This window comes from Asterias rubens, chromosome 18, assembly GCF_902459465.1.
Source record: "Asterias rubens chromosome 18, eAstRub1.3, whole genome shotgun sequence".
Classification (NCBI taxonomy): Eukaryota; Metazoa; Echinodermata; class Asteroidea; order Forcipulatida; family Asteriidae; genus Asterias; species Asterias rubens.
In genome coordinates, this window is record NC_047079.1 from 1,827,190 (window position 1) to 1,854,728 (window position 27,539).

The 27,539-nt window shown below is 39.1% G+C and overlaps 1 protein-coding gene across 1 annotated transcript; it reads left to right on the plus strand.

The window, feature by feature from the left end:
* Positions 1 to 611: 611 nt before the first annotated feature.
* LOC117302767 lies at positions 612 to 27,320 on the plus strand. The gene is made up of 5 exons (XM_033786791.1): positions 612 to 1,535; positions 12,592 to 12,673; positions 13,487 to 13,547; positions 23,860 to 24,006; positions 24,691 to 27,320. Exons 1-5 carry the CDS (start codon positions 1,100 to 1,102, stop codon positions 26,026 to 26,028), a joined length of 2,064 nt encoding a protein of 687 aa, XP_033642682.1. The 5' UTR covers positions 612 to 1,099; the 3' UTR covers positions 26,029 to 27,320.
* The last annotated feature ends 219 nt before the right edge of the window (positions 27,321 to 27,539 follow it).

Here is a 27,539-nt window from a genome sequence, read left to right on the forward strand (position 1 = left end):
ACATTTCGCAAATAAAATGTTTCCGCTGTGCACGTGGCACGAGCTTAGTGAATTATACAGCGCGTTACTGTAAACTTGCGTTACTGTGACGTCATATGCACGAAGCGCTTGGCTTTTAGCACTAGACCAAAATTAATCCATGCGTTAACATCTCAATAGACCTAATTAATATCATCCTTTCTTACCCATACCGTTGAACCATAATCGACAATGCACAGGTAAGAACGTGGCGGCATGGTCACCTGGGCCCAACTTATTTGCTCTGCTTACCGCCGAATTCCGCGGTTACGATCACAAGTCACCGCTTACCTGCGAGCGCCGAATTTCTGCGCTAGCTGTGTATTAAGCGTAGAATGCCTAGTAAAATGGAGTCCGCATGCGCACAAGCCAAAATTCCCGCTAACCCGTGAAATACGCTTGCCCGTCAGCGCAGACTCTTTGCTTACGGTAAGCAGGGCCATGAAATTGGGCCCATGTCATTTCAACAAGGTGAGGTGTTCCCACACGTTAACCAATCAATACGCTACGAGCATCAACAGAGTGCCTCGTGACACTCTCCACACACGTGTTCATAATCGTTCACGGACGACACTGTTATCCATTCGGTGGGAAAATGCATGCCAAATCAACGGGGAAGATTTTTGTTTTGTTTTTGTCAGTGAACGACCACCACGCTCTGTATACAAATGCAATTCAGTCATGAAAAATCGTCGTACATAATGAAGAGAAATAGCTGACGGTGAGGCTGTTAGTAAAATGTGGATTTTCAGGATTATTTGTTGCTGTTGGTGTGACATCATTTCTGTTTCGCCTGGTGCATTGAAACAACTGTGTCATCAGTGTACGGGACACTCTTGTCAAGTTCATCGTCTGTTGCCGTATGATGGATGAACCGGGCGGTGGTTTGCTAATTGCTTCGTGGACAACCTCTTTCCCGCACTCGTTCTCTACGTTGAGTGTATGTGTTTTTTAACCCATCGCCATCCACATTCACAAAGGGATGAATCACGGCGCGGTAATGGAGTAATTCGTCACAATTATACCTTAAAAACAAATCAAATCAAAGTATCTTCCATGCAAGTGTCTGCGCTATCGCAAAATGGCGTCGACAGATTGGAGGACAACTTCTGCTTCGGTTTCCACCGAGCACGTTCCAATTTCTTTCACTTCAACAACACCTCCCGAACTATGGGAGACGGAACACGTTACAACAGACAACGTTGCAGTAAATACAACGACAGAGGATATTATTACCTTGGAGCATACAACATCTACCCGTGGAGTAACAAATGAAACCCAGTTCGATGAACAGTGGTCGACTTCCCAGACGACTATATTGGGCAACAACACGTTTCACCAGTCGTCAAACTTGAGCACCACAACGCTAACCACTGAAGGAGCAGACGAGAATTTTACAACGCCACAAGATTTTGGCGGGAGGTCTGTTTTCACTTCGTCTGTGGTGACGGCAACATTTTCTGAGATCTTAAATGAAACTGATGTTGCACCTACGACCAACTCGATGACAGCTTACGGTAAATTGCATAAAAGAATTACATTTATCATAATTTTCTTGTATTTGTGTGTGTGTAATATTTTTGTTTACATGGGACGATATTAAAGGGGAGTCGACACTGTTGGGAAAACAGACTTGTATAATGCATATTTTCGTTATTTTCATGTTGTAATGCCTTGGAATCAAATCGTCAATGATAGAGAATGCCTCTCAAATGGCTGTTCTCGTTACATAAGGGTAGAAAATGGTGGACGCTAAAGCCCTATATTAATTTTGTTTTACTGCTTTGCGAACTCTTGAATGAGTTAAAACATTGTGATGATGCAATGGCTGTGATGCACAAACTGCTGTGTACGTTTTGGCCAATGGTTTTACCAGAATATATTCATTGATCTCCGTTATACTAATGCAACGTGGTTTCCCTACGAAGGCACTGGATCCAATTGCTCCATTAATGAGTCATGTATTGTACTTCGCTGACCTGGGAAAGAAACCCTTTATTTATTCGCATGTCTTTTGCATACATTGTTTTTACATTCCTTGAGCGTCCTCTTTGTGTTTCTTTATGAATATCCTTTAATTTGATCTGAAAAATCCACCTAACCTGCACGCTATTCCCAGCATTTGGTGTGTGATATGGTGTATTTCCCTCATTATTATTGTGTCTCAGTTGTATACGATGAATCTCGGAAGTTCGTGAGATGATTTTAGGGTTTGGTACTTCCGTACAAGAGGGAAAAGGTGTTTTAAAGTAATGTGAACATTTTCGGATACCCTTTGTCACATATCATGCACCGTATAACTCTTCGCATAGCCAGGCGTACATTTGTTTAGTAAAAACTGCTCCTTGGCTAGCAAACACAACCTATTACTTGCGATGTTGGCTACTACAAACTGAGCAACTTGTTTTAAATGCTCATACTTCTTCCATTTAGATGTGAAGAGCACATTTTTTAAATGTGTTAATATGAGTGTAACTTTTTTTGCCTATACTGGTTGTGATTGCTACCATTAATGCATCATATCTTCATTTATGACAATACATGTTTAAAATCAGGAGTACTAAATATTCCTGGGGCAAGTAATACACCCACAGTTTATGAGCCCGGTTGGCTATTAAACAGGTATTTGGCCGAATTTGTTTTTGACAGGAATGCTATCTAATCTTGTTAATGTGTTTGTTTACCATTTAAATAAGCTTTGATATTTGAACACTTTTGAATTTTTTGTAATTGTCGTTTAAAATATCAGGCCCAACCTCAAAATTTTGATAATTAAAAACACTTCAGCCGTTGACAGCGTGCGTTAAAATGACAATGCTTTGACGTCATGCTTGTGAATTTGCTTTTGTTATACCTGCACACGCTGCAACAAAGTGGCTATACAAATTGAAGATCTAAACTATGACATAACATGAGTGGTGAGTATGACGTGACAGAGCTTTTTGCGAACCTTTCAGAATAGCACTGGATCAGGGTATTCGAAATGATTGTTTTTTTGACACAATTTAAATTTGTTTGTAGTCGTATTATATTATATGACTCGATTTCTTTATTGATTGAAAACACTTCAAATGAATATCAGCAAAGATCACGATTTGCCTTTTCGCTTAAAGGCAGTGGGCACTGTTGGTAATTACCCAAAATAATTATTAGCATAAAACCTTACTTGGTAACGAGTAATGGGGAGAGGTTGATAGTATAAAACATTGTGAGAAACGGCTTCCTCTGAAGTGACGTAGTTTTCGAGAAAGAAGTAATTTTCAGCGAATTTGATTTCAAGACCTCAGATTTAGAATTTGAGGTCTCGAAATCAATCATCTGAAAGCACACAACTTCGTGTGACAAGTTTTCTTTTCTTTCATTATTATCTTGCAACTTCGACGACCGATTGAGCTCAAATTTCCACAGGTTTGTTATTTTATTCACATATGTTGAGATACACCAAGTGAGAAGACTGGTCTTTGACAAATACCAATAGTGTACAGTGTCTTTAAGAGCTAGGTCTGGTCAGTGTAATCGAGTCCAGTCATTTAGCCCCAGTTTTCCACATGACGTTCAACAGTACTCATTATGCAATCCATTTGTCATGAATAATGATTTAGTCTCTCATCTGAATCCATATAATGGAAGACGGCTTAAATGGATGCTCTAAATAAAAAAAAAGGCTAGTAATGTAAACAAACCAGCGATTACTGTCTTTTGCAAACCCAAATAAGCAGAACTACTGACGCTTCAAATGTTTTTTAATGAATTGTTTTGCAACAGCAATAATGGTTCGGTCTTGTGACAGAAAGCCATTTGCGTCATCAAAATATTATAAATAAGTCAAGAAAACAAACTTGGAATATATTCTGTGTATTTTTGACTTTAGTTTTACCTGACTAATGCCGTAATTGCCGGACCCAGCCTGCGGGTATAACTGGCGCCGTCTCACCGGGTTCAAAACCACGGAGTAAATCCGTAGAGTTGGGGTATTGGTGGCAGAGATTTATAAAATGAGATGTGATCGACTCGTCTGAAGACGAAATTGCAATACGCACCTTTAATTTATTATTTCTTTCATACGAAATACATTTCTGTTGCTGTTTGAATGCTTTGCTGTTTGAGTCTACTCATATTTCGTCGACTGATTTTAATTTAAAAAATATCTATCCAAAACGTAAGGACGACTGAAATTGAACAACCTCATTTTAGCCAAAGTTTTCAACATGAAGTTCAACATTACTCAATACGCAATCCATTTGCCAAAAATACAGAATTCGCCCATAACAAATAGTTCAGTTTGACATAGGCCTATGATAAAACAGTTTCAAAATAATTGTACCTCACAAAAGATGGACCTACATCCACCCGCCCAACTCATAATTTTTTTTAAGGCGGTTCAAAGCCACTTGTTGGGTAACTTATCCCCTTTGATATAATGCTGGACACTGTAGGAGTTGGGTCTACAGACGCATTGTCTCAAGCCTGACATTGTCCACACATCTCAACTTGCAATGGCTTATAAATTTACGATTTGTTGTGTGTCGCGCCACGTATCTCCGTTTGGTCCTTGTTCAAACACCTTCAATCTTGGCGAAATGACCCGATTATTTGGTTTGCTCAAGTAGAGGCTCAGTTTCTCACTCGGCAGATAACTAGTCAGTTGACCAAATTCTCATATGTTGTTGTTTCATCATTGCAACCCGAAATTGCACAGGAAGTTAGAGATTTGTTAATTTCCCCACCTGCTGAAAATCCATATGATAACCTCAAGATAGAACTAGTAAAACGTACCTCAGAGTCTGAACAAAAAAGACACACCAACTACTAATCTCTGAAGAACTGGGAGATAAAAAACCATCCCAAGTTCTACGTCGTATGAAACAGTTGCTTGGCGAAAACAACTTGGAAGACAACATTCTTAGGCAGTTATTTTTGCAACGGTTGCCACAAAATGTGCAACTCATTTTGGCTTCCTCTAGTGATGCTCTTGACCTAGAACAATTGGCTCTCATTGCAGACAAGATTCTAGAAGTAGCAGTTCCACATTCGGTGTCCACTGTCAATGTAGGTGCTGCAGCTACTCAATCAATGAGTGTGCCGCAGTCATTTGATTCGCGCTTAGGTGAACTTCAATCACAGGTTTCACAATTAACCAAGTTGGTTAAAAATCTATAGATACCAGTGAGACCATCAGCCCACACTCTAGATCATACGACAATTGTGGACGTTCCCAAGAGCGCCGTTCCCAAATGCCTCTCGTTCACGCAGTAGTTCAAAGTCGAACCAAGAACGAGCTAGTACAGAATGCTGGTATCATTGGCGATTTGGTAACAAGGCACATAAGTGTGTAAAACCATGTACTTTTGTTGAGAATGCACAAACTCAGGAAAACTAGAACGCCAGTAACTTAAGGCGACAAGTGTGTCTGGCAATCCTCAAAGTCGTCTCTTTTATATCACAGATAGGATATCTGGTACTAGATTTTTGTTTGACACAGGTGCCGAAGTTAGCGTGTTACCCCCAACTAAAACGGACAAAAAGAACTCAAGTCCTTATACTTTACAAGCAGTAAAAAAATCCTCTATTGCCACCTTTGGTGAAAAGTCTATGACAATTGACATTGGATTAAGACGAGCATACATATGGATTTTTATTATTGCTGAAGTTCCCTTCCCGATTATAGGTGCAGATTTTTTTAGCCAATTTTCCTTGGTCGTGGATGTAAAAAACTATAAGCTGATTGATTCACAAACCGAACTCGAAATTTCTGGTAACAAGACATCAGTTTTGTCTCCCAAACCAATGTTTTCGATTCCCGAAACAGACAATGTTTTTCTCGATTTGCTTAGTCAGTTTCCAGAACTAACAAGGCAAAATTTTGATGGAACTGCTATCAAGCACACTGTTACACACCACATTCGTACAACCGGTCCACCAGTGTTTTCTAGACCTCGGCGACTTGCCCCAAATAAATTGCCAATTGCTAAAGCTGAATTCAATCATATGTTAGAGTTAGGCATAATTCGCCCATCTGAGAGTGCTGGGTCATCATGTTTGCACATGGTCCCAAAGAAAACGGGAGATTGGCGACCTTGTGGTGATTACCGTTCATTGAACAATATCACAGTTCCAGATCGGTACCCCATCCCACATATCCACGATTTCACTGCTTCATTACAAGGCAAGACAATATTTTCCAAAATCGATCTTGTTAAGGCCAATCACCAAATTCCTATTGAGCCATCAGATATTCCCAAAACTGCCATCACGACACCTTTTGGTCTTTATGAATACGTTCGAATGCCAGTTCGTTTGAGAAACGCTGCACAACATTTCCAAAGGTTCATTGACCAAGTACTCCATGGACTGGATTTTGTATATGCCTATATAGACGACCTATTAATAGCAAGTGTAGACCAAGAAGAACATCAACAACACCTCAAAGTAGTTTTTGAGCGTTTGCGAGATTATGGAGTAATAATCAGTCCGGGAAAATGTCAGTTTGGCGCTAATTCATTGGAATTTCTAGGACACAACATTGACAGAAAATGGTATTTTACCATTGATGAATAAAGTCAAAGCCATTGAAGATTTCCCAATTCCTGATTTCATTCGTAAGTTACGAGAATTTCTAGGGTTGATTAATTTCTACCGCCGGTTTATACCGGACTGTGCAGAGATTCTGCAACCTCTAACTGATCTGTTGAAAGGTAAATAAAAAAATCAATCAATTGTACTCCCTGATACAGCTTTACAAGCCTTTCAGAGAGCCAAAGCAAGTCTAGCCAAAGCTACTTTGTTAGTGCATCCCGACTCAGAAGCTACACTTTGTCTAATTACTGATGCATCGAACATAGCAGTTGGAGGAGCACTCCATCAATGTGTTAATAATGTCATGAAGCCCATTGCTTTCTTTTCGAAGCGTTTACAGCCAGCAGAAACTAAATATAGTACATTTCGTCGAGAGTTGCTAGCTGTATATTTGTCAATTCGACATTTTAGACATATGTTAGAAGGTCGAGAGTTTTATATCTTAACAGATCACAAACCCTTGACATATTCTTTTTCGATTACGTATCACAGTTTACTACAGACATACGGTACGTGAAAGGTAGTGAAAATTGGGCAGCAGATGCACTTTCCAGATTACAAATTGAAAGTGTAACTAAAACGATCACACAAATCACTGCAGTGAATTTCGGTGCAATTGCTAGTAAACAAAAGACAGACGAAGAGCTTATTAAGCTACGTATATCGTCAAATCTTCAATTCAAAGAATTGCCACTTTTCACTACCCATGGTACTATAACATGTGATATTTCCACTACTTATCCACGTCCTTACATACCCAAAGAATTTTGGCGTGATGTATTTAATTCTATTCATAGTATATCCCATCCAGGAATTCGTGCTACTCAACGACTCATGACTGAAAGATTCATCTGGCCTTCCATTAATAAAGACATTAGAACATGGACCAGAAATTGCGTTCAATGTCAACGCGCAAAGGTACATCGCCACTCAGTGACACCGTTAGGTACATTTGACACACAACACGTTCGTTTCAATCATGTTCATGTTGATATCGTTGGTCCATTACCACCATCTCGTGGGTTCACTTATTTACTCACATGTATTGATCGATTCACCCGTTGGCCTCAAGCAATTCCTATTTCTGATATTTCCGCCGAAAGTGTTGCAAGAGCATTCGTTGATGGCTGGACAGCTAATTTCGGAGTACCAGCGACTATCACTACCGATAGAGGTAGCCAATTTGAATCAAAGCTTTTTGAAAGTCTATCAAAACTTTTAGGTTGTAATCGAACCCGCACAACATCATACCATCCACAAGCAAATGGAATGGTAGAACGATTTCACAGACAACTTAAATCATCGTTCAAAGCTCAGACTGAACCAAATCGCTGGACAGAATCCTTATCACTGATATTATTGAGTATTCGAACATCACTTAAGACTGACTTAGGCTGCAGTGTAGCAGAACTAGTGTATGGTACCACACTCAGTCTACCCTCAGAGTTCGTAGTTCCGTCTGTGGATTTGGAATCTGTTGACCCAAGTAAATATGTTGACCGTTTGCGTCAGCACATGTCAGAACTTCAACCCAAACAACCTAGATACTCTAAACATTCAAGTCATGTTCCAAAAGAATTGCTTACTTGTACACATGTTTTTATTCGTGTTGATCGCGTCAAGAAGCCATTACAACCACCGTACAATGGTCCATTTTGTGTCATCGAAAGAATGGACAAATATTTTATCATTGACGTTAACGGCAAACATGACTCGATAAGTATTGATAGGTTGAAGGTTGCACATACAGATTTCGAATCCACAGTACCACTTCCAGCTACAGCTGAATCATCTCCTAAATCCAACACTACTCCACCATCTCCTAAACTGAACACTTCTCCAACATCTTTTACATCAAACACTATTCCAGATGAATCTACAAGATACACTCGCTCAGGAAGGCGCGTACACTGGCCAAGTAGATATTTAGATGCATTTTGTAAATAAACCGCACATAGTTGTAAATATTAAAGGACTACTTTCATTCATTTATTTAATTTAATTTTCCGATCCCATGTCAAAACTCATGTGATCTGGAAGGGGACTAACGTAGTGAATTCCTTTAAGAATAAATAAAGCTTTCTTTGTGCACAAAAGACGCACGCTTTTGTTCCCTTCTTCTTTTGAAAACTGCTGAGGTGTAACGACAACGAGGGGCGCATAGCAAATGCTCGTCCACTTCATCGTCAGCTCTGGTCAGAGAAGGTTCTCAATTATTAAGGCAGTTTTCTTCGCTACTATTTTTCTTAGCCAATGTAGCAGGTTTGGACTTGGCTTGGTGGTGTTTGCCCCTCACAGGGATGAACCTGCTCATTGGTTAAAGTTGTAAGTAATAGATATTAATTATTGTTAATTAGTAATTACCCCGCCTAGGCAGTTGCAGGCATTTTCCCATAATTTAAGGCCTCGGCAGTTGCAGGCCAATCTAATTTGTATTGTTGGTAAAGTTATAAAATTACTGGACTCTTACCACAAAAAATACACCAAGTGATAATACTGGTCTTTGACAATAACCAAAATGAGCCCAGTGCATTCAAAGACAAGGAAGGGAAACATTTGGAAATTATCGTAACAAATGTTCAATTTGAAGAGAGTTAGTTTTAGTCACAATCCATAATGACTTTAGGCTGTGATCATCTAGTAATAATAAAATAATAATAATAAGACTTGTAATGCGCACATATCCACTGTGTGTTCAAGGCGCAGTAAAACCAAAAACAAAACACAACACAAAGAAAAACAGACACAACAAAATTAGTCATTGAAAACCTGTGACATAAGATAAGTTTTGAGAAGAGACTTGAATTAGCAACCCCCCCCCCCCAATTATACACGAGCATCTAGTGGCAATTACGTCAAACTTGGCGGCCATGCTTCAATGAAAATTTTTTTTTTGCCCGGGAATTGAAATGTGGAATTTGGCCCAATCCCCATAGACGATTTTCAGAATGATTGCTCAGGACGATTAGCTCGCGCATCTCAATCTTGCGCAACACATTACCAGATTAAATTTCGTGACCTTGGCCCGTTATTTTCTCCTGACTCCGATGACCGATTGAGTCTAAATTTTCACAGGTTTGTTATTTAATATATAAATAGTGGTAAACGAAGTGTGGGCCTTTGGACATACTGTTTACCGAAAGTGTCCAATGGCTTTAAAGGCAGTGGACACTATTGGTAATTACACCAAAATAATTATTAGCATAAAACCTTTCTTGGTAACGAGTTATGGGGAGCTGTTAGTATAAAACATTGTGAGAAACGGCTCCCTCTGAAGTAACGTAGTTTTCGAGAAATAAGTAATTTTCCACGAATTTGATTTCGATACCTCAGATTTAGAATTTGACTTCTCGAAATCAAGCATCTGAAAGCACCCAACTTCTGACAAGGGTGTTTTTTTCTTTCATTATTATCTCGCAACTTCGACGACCGATTGAGCTCAATTTTTCACAGGTTTGTTATTTTATGCATATGTTGAGATACACCAGGTGAAAAGACTGGTCTTTGAAACTAACCCATATAGTGTCCAGTGTCGTCATGATCAAAACATGAACCTATATTTTCAAAGAGTCGCTGAAGCAGAAACGGTGCTTAACAACTTTCTGCTAAAAATAAAGCAGAAATGAGCAGAATACCAGCCGCAAATTGTACATGTGTAATGGTAAAGTTTGGCTGGTAAGCATAATTTTGTTGTGCTTAGCTACATTTTATGAAATTGGCTGTTGGCCTAAATGGAAATAATATGAATACAAACTTCAACACTCACATATATTTCTTCTGCTTTACTCTTCTGAAAATGTCGCATGCTTGAATTCAGAGAACCACCTTAAGTGGCAACTATACCACATACAATTGCCTAAATAAAATACACTACAATAAGTATTTATATTGGTTGGAATATTCGATTAGATGCTCGATGTATACTTTAGAATCAAATGATCAAACAATGTTAGTCGTTAATTAATTGACACTTACGGACATTTTTAATGTACGGGTCTTGTCTTAAAAGCTCGAATAAGCATCAATGAAATTTAATACTCTGATCCCTAAGTGAATTCCGATGTAAACGGGAAAGACGTTTACTTTACTATATAAAAAGAAAAAACCTGGCAACAGAGTCTTCAGTGCGTGTTTCCGAGCAACCACCATTTCAATAAAACAAATATCAGGGATTTGACAAAGACAGGGAAGTGAGCATTTAACCTCTTGTTATATTGTATGTTATGAGGAAAACCTATTGAAAATATTATACTCAAACTCAAGGCAAATGTAGCATTAAAGGATTTGGGTACTTTTTCAAAATGTCCATAGATTTACATTAAACTTACAGGGTTTGAAGATAATTATAGTGGAAAGCTTCCCTTCAAATATTACTTACTGAGGTGCTGTAGTTTTTGAGAAATGAGTAAAACAATGTCATGAAAATACGTTTGTAAATGATTAAAACAATTTTCGTATCATGACACAAAAATTATTTTCATGGCATTGTTTTACTCATTTCCCCAAAACTACAGCACCTCAGCACGTGATATTTTCAGGGAAGCTTTCTACTATCATTATCTTGAAACTGTGTAAGTTTAGTGTTAATCTGTGGACATTGTGTTTTTTTGTCCTACAAAAGTTACATAGACCCTTTAACTTGTACCCTTTAATAATACCTATATGATGTTTTACTAAGTTCTTTTATGGACTGAAATTTGTAGACTTAATTTAATTGATTTACTTCCAAAGTGTTTTTTCTTTTCCTCAGTTGTTGTGATCAATGAGTAAAATTAGGGGGTTGGGGGGGGGGGGGGGGAGGGTTGAACACAATCATGCTGCAGGAAACAAGCACTCCATACATGCATGGTGACGCGGCGATGCAGCCGTAGCCATAGCCGTGAACACCCATTCGTATATGGTCTATTATTCGTGCACAATTTTCATTTGTAGCTTTCAAATTCGTCACAAACCTCTCGAGAGTCAGTATTTAAAACTTTAGAGTGTGATTATTAAGTTTGTCCGCCACCTTGAAGTTGCAAGAGATAATGAAATGAAGTCTATAAATGTTTGAGTGAGAAATTACAACTTTCTCATAAACTACTTTACTTCAGAGGGAGCCTTTTCTCAGAATGTTTTATTTCATAAACTTATCTCCATTCCTTGCTACTTAGTAAGATTTTTTGCTAACAATCACTTTGATTAACTACCAATGGTGTCCAGTGCCTTTAAGTTTTGTTCAAGGTGTATTTTTTTTAAACAGAGCTTGAACTAAGTTTTGGAAACTAGCCCAAGGACTTTGTGTTTTGCGGCACCTAGATTCATAATAAAGGGGCAGTTCGTGAGTATCACAACCTAAAACTGAATTGAAACGTAAACCATGCTGGTACATTGAAAAACAAACTCAATTATGTTCTACTCTCTAGTTTCAGTAACAAATACATTATAGTATTATTAAGGGTGTATGGTTGGGATTGGATCACGTTCTCGATCAAACACCATGGTGTTCATTTAAAAGTGCTAATAAATAGAATATTAAATGCTTTGGGTACTTTTTGTATGACACAAAACACCATGTCTCAGGAGACGAACATTATATTTTTGGAATTAACAAGTTATTCGCGATCGACTCATGAAGTTGAATTAATTCTACAGGTAAATTATATTACATACATCGTCATTCACAGTTAGTTATTAGGGATTCATGTCGTTGTCAACAAAATGATCTACAGAAGGTATGGGCCTATACCCTTTAACAGTGTCATGTTAATTCATTGAAAAAAAAAACCTGGCACATAATAATTTTGTGATGCCCTCAATAAGCACCGAACCTGATTTATGTTGAAATATTCATAGGTTGGATATGTGTAACAAACTAGGAAAAAACCCATTTGCGTCACCCCTTTTACGTTTTATGTTATTTGCGTCATCCCCTTTTACATCTTATGTTATTTGCGTCACCCCTTTTACGTTTTACGTAAATAATATATCGGTATCTTTTTATTGTATTTTTACCAGATGAGTTCAAATTGGCGCTATTCGTCACGTTATCAATTGTCATCGGCTGCTTCGCCATCACAGCCATATCACTCCGCATCAGGTAAGAGTATACGCCAAAAAGAAACCCGGTGTAACGTGCTGTTATATATCACACTGTTCACCCTGTTACCTTGCTGAAACCACGAGTTGGGATTGCGCTGGGGTTTGGGATCGGGCTTGTGTTCCGGGCTTTGGTTCCGGGCTTTGGTTCCGGGCTCGGGTTACGGCTTGGGTTCCGGGCTTGGGTTCCTGCCTCGGGCTGGGGCTTGGGTTCCGGGCTTGGGCTTGGGCTGTGGCTTGGGCTAGGGCTTGGGTTCCGAGCATGGTTTCTGGCCTGGGCTCCGGCTTGGGTTCCGGGCTCGGGCTGGGGCTTGGGATCGGGCTTGGGCTGGGGCTTGGGTTCCGGGCATGGGTTCTGGCATGGGTTCCGGCTTGGGTTCCGGGCTCGGGCTGGGGCTTGGGATCGGGCATGGGTTCCGGGCTTGGGCTCAGAATTATTGCTTGGGCTCAGGGTTCTGGCTAGAGCTAAGGTTTCTGGCTTGGGCTCCGCTTTTAGTTCTGGCTTGTCAGGCTCCGGCTTAGGCCACGTTCGCCTGTTTCGAAGCAACTCTTTGAAGATCTTTTATACGACAAACTCAAAGCACTTTGTCATCATTGGCACAGCGATTGTTAGGTGATATAGAAACATTGCGATACCTATTACATCAGTGGGTTTCAAACTGTTGTTCATAGAATGGACACGAAAAACACTCTATGATCATGTTTGTGGCAGTGCTTGCTGGCGATATCGAATAGAGATTACAAAGTAAACCGCCAATATGGGGTCGAGGTTGTAATCTTAACCGTTCTTCTGTCTGTTGTTCTTATTCTGCAGGAGTAAATTTAAGAAGAGGAAACAAGGTGCGGAGGAGAGCAAGAAGAGGCGACCCAGAGAGGTAAGATCATTTATGCATATGTTAGGATACACCAAGTGAGATTACTGGTCTTTGAAAATGACCAAATGTGTCCTGCAGTCGTTTTCACCAAACTCTTCCTTACTTAGGATTATTCTGAGGACTTAGGACGAGTCCCAGCCCAGCACTGTAGCATGCATACCTTAAGATTTAATCCTAAGTTAGGACGTGTTACTCGTCCTAACTCGAAATAGGATTAATCTTAGCGTTTCGTGAAATCGGCTGCAGAGCCTTTAAATTACTTTTTGTTTGTAGTTTATTCACTCCTGTTTTTATTTTCGGACGGGGTGCAAACATTAAAGGAACGTTACAGAATTGGTACGTAACAAAATCACGAAGATCACAGATTTATATCAAACTATCACGGTCTAATGATGATAGTAGAAAATATCCCTTGAAATATTTATGACTGAAATGTTGGTGAGAAATAAATTAAACTAATTATCGCTCAGTGAGCATTTTTATTAATTGTTTTCGTCCATCGATGTCATGCAAAGATGTGTAATCGGTTTTTCACTATTTTCTCGTGACCCAGATGGCCGATCGATCTCAAACTTCTACAGGTTTGTCAGTTTATGTATATGGTGGATTACATGCTTACACGCCAGCAACTGTTTTGTTAGCAAAACCAATTTTGTAATGTCCTTTAAGTATTGTAACTTCAATAGATGAAATGAGTTGCCTGATACGATTTTAAATTAAGAAACTACCCTCTCAATGTGTATGTGCGTGCACTTTTAAGAAAAAGTTTCAGAAATGGAGTATTGTGTTCTCGACCTCAAACACTCAATTTTTCTAGTCCATGTCTAAACGAGCTTCCAAACCAAGGAGCCACACAGCCTAAACAAGATAAATAAATAAATAAAATACTAAGAAACGGGGCGTGTGAGATTTACAAAAATGCTGTAACCACTTTAAACAATTACAGTTTTTCAGAATCGTCGAGCGTAAACGGAACGCAAATAATTGAACGTCTTAACAACTCGGATAAGCGCGAAGGCACGGAGATTTGGGCGGCAACGGTACGAGCGTTGTTGGCACATTGCTATTTTTTTTCACCAGTGTATTGTAAATTGTTATTCACGAGCCAGCAACAGCTGCAATGACGTATGCTTTTTGTGTCTTCCACTTAGCCCAACCGCAATAAATTATTTCAAGCGAAGTGCTTCAAAATTGAAATACTGACATCACTATCAGTTGATGACTAACTTTTACTCGGTTCTATATTATACAACAGACACAGACAATGTTTACGAATTTATATGTGTTCTGGGCATTTTTCGGGTCTTGAAGCAAAAGCCGCCGAAATTAATCAAGTGTTTGATTTGTGTACAGCATTACCCGGCCAGTTTTCCGGTTGTTACATGGAATGTTCATCATTACTGATTGCTAAAGACACTTATTCAAAGGGTTCTCATATGAAAGCGAACACGTTTTCACTGAGTCAGCATGATATCATAAAATCGCAAACCCTTTTCACTCGGCGGCCTCTTGTATACAATCTCGACCTTTTGTTTTATTTCCCGGGGGAGGGATGAGTTTATTACGACACCTAAACCCCAAGTAAAGAGACATGGCAATGCAGATAGTGTTTTTTCATTCTTTGATCTAATTTGTAGGACTTGAAATGTTTATTGCGGGATTGCGTCGGTTCACGATGATCCGTTGAACATTTGTCTCTGTAGATGGCGCAATTATGCCAGCTGTTGGATGGACACATCTTGGTAATTACTCAACATGATTTTCAGCACAAAAACTTACTTGGTATTACGTGCAATGGAGAGTCGTTAATAGTAAAAAACCATTGCGAGAAACAGCCGTCGATTTCACAAAGAATTAGGACACGTCTTATCTCGAGTTAGGACGAGTTACTCGTCCTAACTTAGGATTAATCTTAAAGTCTGCATGCCCAGGGTTGGGACTCGTCCTAAGTCCTAAGATTAGTCTTAAGTTTGTGATATCGACGGCAGCTCCCTCAAGTAACGAGTTTTTTAGAAAGAAGTGCAACACTCTAAAAACAGTCCTTAACACATTTATTAAACATAAGCTTTGTACCCACTTTTTCCGCATGTTTAGCCTTTACATGTTCAGATTATTGTGTGTGTGTGTTTGAATCCTACAAACGTAAGCAGGTGTCAACATGATAAACATGTTTATGTTTAACAAGTGTACACCAAAATAATGTGTTTAAACTCTAAGCACTGTTTTTACAATGTAGTTTCTCAATCAAAAAAGATGGTAACTTTGATGAACAATTTAGCCCAAAAGAAATCTTCACAGATTTGTTATTCCATACTAAAGTTTGGATACACCAGGTGAGAATACTTTGTCTTTGACAATATCCAGCAATACAGTCCTTGTAACATCTGCAACCTTGCGTTAAAAACAGTTTATACCCAAAGCTTCATGTGCAATTTTTGTTACAATCCAAAATCTCGACTTAACCTTACACTTCATGGTCTGTACATTTGTGTACAGGTTAGTTCATTCATGAGTTTTGATGATTATTAAATCAAAACGGCACTGATTAATTGTTCCTATCGTCTGGCGCGAAAATTCGTCTTGGGTAATGAACAATCATATGACGTCATGCTTCAAATGTTGCTCTGAATGAGTATCCAACGTGGGAACCCACGCTGGTGTTTACTGGAAAATGGGTGCTTCTCGCTAAAACTTAATTTTATCTTGAAGCCACTCTTCTTTAAATGCAGTGGACACTATTGGTAATTACCCAAATTCATTATTAGCATAAAACCTTTCTTGGTAACGAGTAATGTGGAGAGTTGATATAAAACATTGTGAGAAACGGCTCCCTCTGAAGTAATGTAGTTTTCGAGAAAGAAGTAATTTTCCACGTATTTGATTTCGAGACCTCAGATTTAGAATTTGAGGTCTCGAAATCAAGCATCTGAAAGCATACTACTTTGTGTGACAAGTGCGTTGTTTTCTTTCTGGCAACTTCGACGACCGATTGAGCTCAAATTTTCACAGGTTTGTTATGTTATGCATATGTTGAGATACACCAACTGTGAAGGTTAGTCTGTGACAATTACCAGTAGTGTTCAGTGTCTTTAAATATAGCAGGAGTAAGATTTTGAAGAAAAACAAAGTTATGCAAAAGGATAACAAGTAATCAATTTTACAGTGCTGATTGTTTGCGTTACCCGTATTGTGCAAGTTACATGATTTTGTACTGGCTGGCCTCTGTCGACACGCAAAACTCACGGGGGTCTAGTGGTTGGTTTCAAGGCACTGAAATTGGGAAATGTCAAAGACCACTATTCTTACTTGCTGTATCCCGACACATGCATAAAACAATAAACTGTGACAATTTTGACTCAATTGGCCATGGAAGTTGCAAGAGAATAGTGAAAGGAGAAAACACACTTGTTGCACAAAATTGTGTGCTTTCAGATGCCTAAAATCATTAAAATACTTCAGGCCTATAACATTTTAATTATGTTAGAAATAAATTACCTCTTTCTTAAAAACTAGATTACTTCAAAGGGAACCGTTTCTCACAGTGTTTCTCCATTGCTTGAAAACAATTAAGACTTTTCGATAAAAATAGTTTGAGTAAAAGAGAGTCCAGTGCCTTTAAACAAGACATCGGCCATAGGAAACAGAAGGTGACCTCGGAAAGTACGGAGTACCAATTACTTAATCACTTAACGGTGCGTTGCAAAACGGCTACATAAAGTAATTAGATTGTTGTGGCGATATTTGCGACGACAGGAATTGTGTATTCTGTTACCTATACGGGAAAGAAAAATAAAGAGAGAAAACACATTATGATGGCCCTGCTTCTTGGTTGGGTGGGGTCAGTGTACCATGATGTTTGGGATGCGTTTGCGGTGCGCTTTGTACACACGCCCACTTACGGGGTACTTTTGGAACAATGCTACCCCACAAGGCTTTGTTTGTTAAAGTGGTACCCCACAGATAATTTCATAAATAAGGGAAATAATAGAACAACAATAGCAGGAACCCATATAGGCCTACCATATCCGTGTGTGCGTGGGTAGGTATCCACATTCAAACCGGGGACCTATAACAAAAGGGACACTAGGTTCACGATTGCTATCACAAAGGAAATCATTGTGGTCCCCCCCCCCCCCACCCCGGTTGCTATAGATTGCAGGTGTTTGAGTAGGTATATTCATTTAAATCAGGGAGCTATGTCAAAGGAGGACAATAGGGTCCATGGTTCGGGAAAGGTTCACAGTTAGAAAACGTGTACAAAACCAATGGAGATGTTGCATAAAGTGAAAGTATAAACAAAAGAGGTACAAAAGTCCACGGTTGCAGTCGTGTCCGCACGTGTCCGCTCCCAGTTACGGGTTCTGATTCTTGGTTCTTTTTGGATAATGTGAATCATTGTTATACAATTACAAGTTGTATATTCATTGCAACAGGAGAATAACATGGCGTCATCCACGGACCAAAGGTCCCCTTGTGATTGACATTGAATCAAATGATAACCCAAAGACAACGGCGCCCTTCCATTTAAAAATCAGATGATAAACTGCTCCCAAAGTGACTCCATTTGGGGATGTTTGTCTTCATTAAATATTATGTCGAGTTTGAGGTAAAATGGACGGTGCTGTGTTTGCCAACCAGCCCAACAAATAAATCATCAATATATTTAAATGGCAGTTCACCATTAGCGGTAATGGCGGCCTTCGGCGTCGCAGCATGAGTGCACAAAAACAATTAGATCATCATATATTTTACGGTGCATTATTACCTGAAAGGGTTTACACCAAAGAGTTATACTAATGAGGTTTTCCTTAATGGAGAGGGTGGCTCAAAGCCGAAGACAACATTAGAGTTTGTTACTGCCTCGGGGCCATGCACCTTAATGAAGGCTAATTGTTTTAAGTGACCATGAAAACGGATTGTGTTGTGACTCGTAAAATCTCGTTTTTTTATCATTAAAAATTGACGAGCAGTTTTTTATATATAGGTTTTCTCGGTCAATTTCGGAAAATGAGCAGCCAATTTAACTACCAGCCTATTCTATTTCGCATGAAATCGAATGCTACTGAAAAGGGTCATTCGATTTCGTTTTATGATTAGTCAAATGTAATGTTGCGTCATTCGATTTAACAAAATAATCATTCAATTTAACAATTCATCAAAGCAGCATTCAAATTCGCAGACGTTTCTTGAGGTGTGTGTGTCACGAAAAAGAATGACGATACGCTAAATTGAACAGAGTGCTAAAGGAATTTGACTCGACTCAAAACGAAATTGAATGACCGATATCTGAATTTGAAACGCAGTAAAAACCGGAGAGGCAAAATAGCTTTTATTCGAACGCATGAAAATTAAATTGGCTGCTCATTTGCCGAATTTGACCGAGAAAACCAATAATAGAATTGAAAAATTTAAATACATTAACAATTATTAATAAATGCCTCAAACAGTTTCGCTATTCTAATTGGTGGAGAGCGCGTCACGTGGGGGTGTTTAAACCTTTGATAATGACCAGTGTTTATAACCGCATGCAAAACACGGACGTCGTACATGTACATGTAACATGTACATACCATGGAGGCAGAAACATACAGAGCTCGAGCACATCGGAAACGGATAGGTTTTACAGATTTTTAAAAACTTTACTTCGACTTTTAACCAAAAAGGTATTTATAAATGGGAATAAAAGGGTAGCTACTAGTTTGTTCACGGCCGTTTAAAACAGGCAAGGTCAAATTGCCGTGTGATAAAGGCCTAGGCCTACGCCCGTAAGATACACACATTGCATTTGAGGAGAGAGTGTTCAAAACTACCACTTGCTGTACAATGTTGATATCCAAAAGAGAAAGATCTAGAAATAATGTTTGAACTGCTTCACATGAATAGAGCGAAGAATAGTAACTTAGAAATTGAACCAAGTCTGGCAGTGATCAATCAGTGATAATAACGTATCGAACTAAGACCATGCTGTGATGAATCTCATATCAGTTGCGGATGCATGTACTCCTCGTCCATCATAGTTTTATAAAACACTATGCACATATTATTATACAGTCTTTCCCGCACAGCCACGGCCCATTGAAAAACTCATCTACTAAAGGACTGAGTCAATGTTCAAAGCAAAGCTTTGTCACGAAATCAAATCAAAGAGTCTACACCGAAATGCCTACGCAAAAGATAACATGATCAGGGTTTGTTTCGTAGACGTAGTTTTAGCTGTTTTCAGGGGAAAAAACTGTTGACTTTGATTATGAAAGAAACGGCTCAAGTTGAAAAACACCCGCCTTGTTTTTTGTGTGCACTTGTTCGCAACACCTCCATAATTAGCCTTGTTGAGATAGCTATGGTGGACACGGTTATTCATTGTTGGTGTATATTCCCCCACTCAAACTATTATGGACAAAGTATTATGTACCCCATGATGGCTTATTGAAAGCTTGTAACTTTCTCGGATCTATAAAAAAAAATACATTTTTAAAGTTTAAGCCCATTTTCGGACCCAGCATCTTTAATTGGCCCAAACCTCCAAATACAAGAGTCAACACAGCTGAAGCTTTAACCGATAATGACCATAAAATCGAAAGATTGACAGCAGAGCTTAGGACACCCTTCCCGAGTCGACATAATGGACCAATCTGCCCACAGCCTCACATTTTGTTCTATTTCAGAATTTCTTGTCCATGCAGTGTGGACAAAATCAGTGTCTGGTTTCGTGCACTATTAGAACCCCCGGGCTCTATGACAACGATTGTTGGGTGTTCTAGAGTTTGAAGAGGTCTTGTGAATTCTCGAGTTTCCTTCATGATCAATCTCCGATCTTCAGAAATCATTACGGCATTCTCTATGCTTTCCAAGGCGCAATTCGAGAACTCTGTATAAGCGAGAACTCTGTATAAGCATGGTTAAAAAAAAATCATCTGAGATCATCACTCATTCTGCCGCGCGTCTGTTGTTACAGCAATGGGTTTGACGGGGCGGGAGTTATGTAGACTTGACTCAAGTCACATGCGAGTCCTTTTGCTATACGGCCTGTTTTCTATTTGGCGCGATATGTTAACTGTGCCAAACGCTAGGATTAATCCTATCTCGAGTTAGGACGAGTAACCCGTTCTAACTTAAGATGGGTTCAATGCGTCCTATGTATTTGGACACGGAACCTAACTCGTCCTAAGTTCTAAGATTAATCCCAAGTTAGGAAGAGTTTCGTGAAATCGACGGCTGGATATAAAGTGTAAGCAGAGGCCTACGGGGGTTCGGATGAGTGAGTTGTGGAATTGGTGCCGCGTCTAGTAACTGTTGTTTTTGAAACAACGTATTTCAATAAACACAAAAATATTCGATTTCATTTATTTCCATTCTCAGATAAGGAGCCCAACAAACCTCGAATAATGACCAGACATGAATATTAAATCAAAATTATTTAGCAAAATTTATTACTGATGTTCCTGAATGATGAAATAAAATTACAATATTCTTTAAATGATTTGAGGTTGAACTAAAACAAAATTAATTGAGTGGGACTCAAACAAACGACCACCGGTTTAACGTGCCGGGCTTCACCAACTAAGTTATGTTTGCGGTATCTCTTTTTTGGCAATATCTTTGAAGACGTGCATGTTTTTTTTGAGCGTGGGTCTCTTTATTAAGTTGCTTTATGATGCAAATCTGACTGTCAATAAATCTGGTCTCTCACAAAATTAAAAATTTCTGAATATCACTATTTCGTTTTTTATTAGACGGTCGTAAAAAAGATGGAAATGATTGTACGTATTTTCGACAAAATTACTTAAGGACAAATTATACAAATGTAAACAGTGTGGACAGAAAGCACATGCAACTCTCTGGGAAATCAGTTAATTGAAGTATTCTTTAAAGGCAGTGGACACTATTGGTAATTACTCAAAATAATTATTAGCACAAAACTATACTTGGTATCAAGTAATGGGGAGAGGTTGGTAGTATAAAACATTGTGAGAAACAGCTCCCTCTGAAGTGGAGTAGTTTTCGAGAAAGAAGTAATTTTCCACGAATTTGATTTCGAGACCTCAAGTTTAGAACTTGAGGTCTCGAAATCAAGCATCTGAAAGCACACAACTTCGTGTGACAAGGGTGTTTTTTCTTTCATAGTTATCTCGCAACTCCGACGACCGTCAAATTTTCACAGGTTTGGTATTTTATGCATATGTTGAGATACACCAAGTGAGAAGACTGGTCTTTGACTACCAATAGTGTACACCTTCTTTAAAAGAAAGAAAAACAGAAGAAGAAGAAAAAATATAAATACACACAAACAAAAAGAAAAAATTGAAAGGAAAAACAATCTGTGAATAATCCTCTTGTGTGTGTTAAGTCATTGAATACAAGTAAATGTTTGTTTTGAAACAAATTCTGATTGCACATTATCGGCCGTCATTTTAATATACAATTTCAAGGAACGTCTGTAAGTAACAAGTAAAACAACGCCACAATGGACATAATGAAAAGCACACACACGTTGTATTTTAAGATCAATTCTTTATGAAAGTTCCATGAAATCCACTGACAGTGTAAGCAATAGTTGAAAATTTAAAGCCCGAGGAAAATGTACAATGAAACATTGTTTTTGTGGAATTTTCCGAGAAATATATTCCCAAAAGAACCACTAATTATCAAATGCCCAATGGTAGGATTAAGTGACGTTTACAAACATGCATTCGGTACTTGCTTGAGTTAAAGGGGTGTGGTTGAATTTCAGTCACTGTGTTATTAAAACAAAATTAGTTTAGCAAAAGTAAAACATTAAAAATGATGGATGTGGCACCAAATGTAGAGTCGATCATCACTCAAATATTTGTGGCGGGAAATTGTTGTTGACTGCGTGCCTTTTAGTTTTAATGTCTGACACGTTTCAATGACGTCACCGTTTCTATGACGTCAAAGTCCATCGTACATCGTGAGAGATGACTCCACGCTTTCTTTGTTTGCCTTTTTTTATTAATCTTTTAAAAAACAGGCTTAATGAATAGTGGCATTTGGTGTTCATTTTAGGGAGGACTTTTATTGAAGAACTAGTGCGTTGTTTGGTGTAAATAATTTATGCCAACTTGTTTACTAAAAAGCACTGAAATGATGCGGCTACTACAGGAAGCTTTTATACAGAACTCATCACTTGATCTGTAGTTAATGCAGGAAATTTCTAGACAAAATACTTATATTTGTGAACAAACATGTTATTGCCACACCTTCAAGAACTCTGTACCAGGTTACTGCGGAAATCAACCATAAATGCTTCTCTCCACCCATGAGTGCATTCCCCCTCTCCTCAGCGCACTCTTTGTGTTGCCCGTGTGTTTGTATGGGATGACAGCAATGTGTGTTCCTTGTATCAAAGTTGCTTTAGTCCGATTTTCACAAAAAAGTTTTTCTTTGAACAAATTTTGACAGCAAGATGCCGTTTCAAAACGAAAGGAAGAAACAAAACAAAACATGAAACAATCTTTCGCATATATAAAATTGTAATAGGACAAAGTATACGTTAGGATAGTTTAAACCTTCTCAAATCTATAAATAAAGGTATTTCAAATAATCAATTTTGCGGTCCAATCGGACTTGGCTTCAAAGGAAAAGTCTGTAGGAAAAGGTCCACAGACACGGGTGGGATTTGAACCAGTGACCTTCATTAATCTTGTTGCACTGGATGCTATTGGTAGTTACTCAAAATTATTGGTAGTATAAAAACTCACTAGGTAACCAGCAATGGAAAGCTTTTGATGGTAACACATTATAATAAAACGGCTCCCTCTGAAGTAACGTAGTTTTTAAGAAAGAGATAATTCATTAAAAAGACTTCATAATACCCAGCCTGATCATACCTGAAGTCTTTTTTCGGCATCTGAGGGGGCGTTTTCCTTTTTATTCTATTGCAACTTCGATGACCGATCGAGTCAAATTGTTCACAAATTTGTTGTTATGCATAATGCTGTTAGACACAAAGTTAGAATACTGGTCTTTGTCATTTACAAAACATGTGCCCGGGCATACAGTGCCTTGAAATAAAACTTGAATTTGCTGGACACTGCAAGAGAAGCAATCTGGTGTCAGATTGGTGCCGTGGCAACCAACACATGGAAAGAGGAGAATATAGGCAGAACCAACGATTCAAAAAGATACGTGACATGTGAGGACAATACGTGACATGTAAAGGACATAGGCGAATGCATGCTAGACATGACCATTTGGTGGAAATCATTGCAATACATAATTGAATGGTTCTGTTTTCTTCTGTTTTGCTAACCATCCATATCTCCTCTCTCCATGTGTTATTCCATAATTGCAGGAATCGTCTCCTAAAGAGGGGAAACCACCAGTAAGGCGAGTGACCATAAAGATGGGAAGGCGTACATCTTGTAGCGCCAAGAATACCACAAAGCCTCTGAGACGCTCCCATAGTCCATCATTACAGTCAAGGGCCAGGATACCTAAGGTACAGGAAGGCACCCACTAATACCCAAATGCCACCCTCTTGTACCCAACATCCTCTTGCACCCATTTACACCGAGATGTGTGTACATGTAAAACAAGGTGACCAAATACACATGCCCACTTACTAAACCCAAATACCCATAAAATCCATCGAAAAAGACTTGAAAATTCAAAGATGCTGGTATTTGCTGATTTAAAAGAAGGCACCAAAAGGGTATATAAATCCCAAAAACCAGGTGGTAGTGTAGGCATCTTGAGCAAAGGCACCATCAGGGTTATGTACACTATTGGTAATTACTCAAAATAACTTTTAGCATAAACCTTACTTGGTATCGAGCAATGGAGAGCTGTTGATAATTTAAAACATAGTGAGAAACAGCTCCCTCTGAAGTAACGTAGTTTTTGGGAAAGAGCAAATTTCTCACTCAAATATTTGAATTTGATTAGATTTAATAGAGGTCTCGAAATCAAGCATCTGAAAAAACTTTGACAATTACCAATAGTGTCAAGTGTCTTTTAAAGGGTTAACCCTTTTCAAGGCACATCTGATGAATCACAATCACCCGTACAGATTGGGAATGATCTTGACATGAAAGGAACCCACACCTACATAAAGCCAAGGCAATAAAAGATAAAGCACCAACTACCTATAACCTAATCGAATGCATTCTCTTCACAAACTCAGGTACACGTTGAGAACAGTCTAGATCGTAACCGAACACTGGATGCACTCCTTGATGCTGGGACCTACCCATCTCAAAACAACAGTTTCCCCCCAGGGGTCAGGCAGCATCGCACCAACAGTGACTTATCATCATCCAAGACCAAACTCTTGGCCAAGAACCTCAGCCATGATGCCAACGAGCACGCCTATGATAACCCAGCCATCTCCTTAATCGAGGAGATTCCGACTGAGACGTCAGTTCTAAGCGAGGAGAATCGCATACCTCTAGGACTAACAAGTGATGTTGATGTTCACCATAGCAACTTGGTTGCCATGACGAGGGACGACTCAGAATCGGATGATGCCTCTCTAGAGGAGAAGAGCACCTGCATTGAGAGCTCCGAGACGGAGAGCTTGAGCGATGCTAAGAAGCGCTTTAAACTCAATCAGTACTTTGGGATGCGATCCAACCAGCGGAACGACTCAAAAGACTCGGGGTATGTTGAGAGTTTCATTTCACAGGATAGTTTGCGACTGAGAGCAATGGCTTCTTTGGAGGAGGGCAGACCTCTTGCAGATGACCGAATGTTCTCTCACAATCACGACAGAATCATGTCGAGACTTGGTTCAATCGATCCGGGCCTCTTCATGGCGAGTGTTGATGAGACCTCGGCGAGTATTAACCTCAATCGATCCAGCTCGGTGAAGTCCGAGTACCAGGAACGGTTTATCTCACCGAGTAGCATCAGCGTGGATGGAGTCATGGGAATCAGACGATCCCGCTACAGCGTCCCATCCTATCCAAGTCAAAACCCGTACTATTTCCAAAGAAACGCACCCAATAGTCGAAGTCCCTACCATGAGACATATAGCACTCCCTATATGCCATACCAGACCAGTTTGAGGCATTACCAAAGCAGTGACAGTAGTGTGTATGACTGTTACTCAACACAGAGCGACTATGGCTCTATGAAGAGGAAACACAGCCATGGCAGCCGGGTCCTTCCCAAGAGCCTCAGTTATGACATGGCTCTCCACAACTACCACCAAGCTAGTACCTCGCCACGTCGCAATGGCTCTTATCAAGAGTGCGCAATGAACAGACGAGCCAAGCGTTTTGTTAAACGCCGCAGTCTCGGAACGCAAACGGCAGACCCTGACCTGAGCCAGGATTCCACTGTTAAGTCACTGGTGCAGTGGGACTACGACAGCTTAGGAAACCTTGTCGCAAAACGGATAGAAGGTCAGGAAATGGATTTTATTGGACCCGTTTACATGGCAGAAGAACTCCAGGAACCTAACAGGCAAAATGCAAATTGTGTTATTGAAATTGATGGTTCTATCGATACTTCTGTTTAAAGAAAATAGAAACAAAAAATTAAAAATTATTATGAATTCTCTTAGTGAATCAAGATAAAGCACATTGGTGAAGTTATAGAGCACCATGACTTGCCTGCCCCAAATTAGATTAAAACATACTTTAAAATGCGCAAGTGAATGGAACGATTCATAAAATAGCCCTCCCCTAAAAACATAAAATGATGTTGTTGCCCCCACATGAAAATGCCGGATTACTGCATAGGTCAAGGAAAATGCCAATTAATAACACAACATGAACATTTTTGGATCGATATATCCTTCATGGCAAAGCTTCACAGCGAGGTGGTGATATTGGCAACACAAATGAGCAAGGGGGTCACCGGAAGTAGCGATGTGGGCTGCCTCATTATTGAATTGGAAGGGTACTCAGGAAGATTACTCCTAGTAAGGTTTGCGGTAACACCATGTAAAGATGATCTCTAAATAAGTTGGGGTGGTTCTGAAAAAAACCCATAGGTTTAAACTCGAAACTGATGATGCGGATTAGCTTGGTGATGCACGAAGGCGGTAACTGGAGCTTGATGACGCTTCGGAACACTGGATCCTACCCAGGTTCCTTGGGCTCATTGGTGCTCAGAATGCTTAATACAATCTTATACAGACACCAGTCATGTACTGTACCTTCCATTAAAGCCAATTACGTTTATTTCTGAATGTTTAAACTAACAAGCCTTAATTAACAAAACTGTGTATTCAACGAGTGCTGATACGTTTTCCCAGAGTGATGTTGATACAGTTGCTCAATGTTTATAAAAGGCCTTATGTGAATTAATTTTTAGTACAATAATAAGTTGTTTTCAGTTGGGGCATTCTTTAATTTCATGAGGTGAAGTAGATAACTAAGACTTTTTCATTTTAGTGATTTGGGGGGGGGGGGGGTGCCCTAAACCTTACCAATAGGAAACTATCTGCAAGAAATGCAAGGCTTTCAACAAACTTGTGATTGTACTGATTTTTCAAAGGGTGTTATTTAGTTTACAGGTCTATGTACAAAAGATGTTTATAACTACTATTTTTTCTTATCACTTGCCTTTTATATTACCATTATTTGAGAAAAAAAAAACACGTCTACATTGTTGCATATACATGTAATGTCCACATGTAAGTTGGATGGTGTGTTTATTGTAAAGCTAGAGAGTAAAAACCAATTCACTCTTTCAAAACCCAGTGTTGTGATTACATTTTTAAGAAGACTTGTGTTAAAGCCATTTGACACTTTCTGAACAGAACAAAAATTAAAAGTTCACAGATTTACGAATAACTTACAGGGTTTACAGAAGGTAATGGTGAAAGACTTCCCATGAAATATTATTCCATGAAATGCTTTACTTTTTGAAAAAACATTAAAACAATTATCAATTCTTGATATCGAGAATAACTGATTTATTTTAAACACATCTCACGACACAGAAATACGTGCGGAAACAAGGGTGGGTTTTCCCGTTATTTTCTCCCGGCTCCGATGACCGATTGAGCCTAAATTTTCACAG

What these genes read in the sequence shown, in the direction of transcription:
- LOC117302767 (XM_033786791.1), top strand. Translation starts at nt 1,100, where the DNA reads ATGGCGTCGACAGATTGGAGGACAACTTCTGCTTCGGTTTCCACCGAG. An exon ending in CAACTCGATGACAGCTTACG is followed by an intron (nt 1,536 to 12,591) that starts GTAAATTGCATA and finishes TATTTTTACCAG; the next exon opens with ATGAGTTCAAATTGGCGCTA. An exon ending in GCCATATCACTCCGCATCAG is followed by an intron (nt 12,674 to 13,486) that starts GTAAGAGTATAC and finishes CTTATTCTGCAG; the next exon opens with GAGTAAATTTAAGAAGAGGA.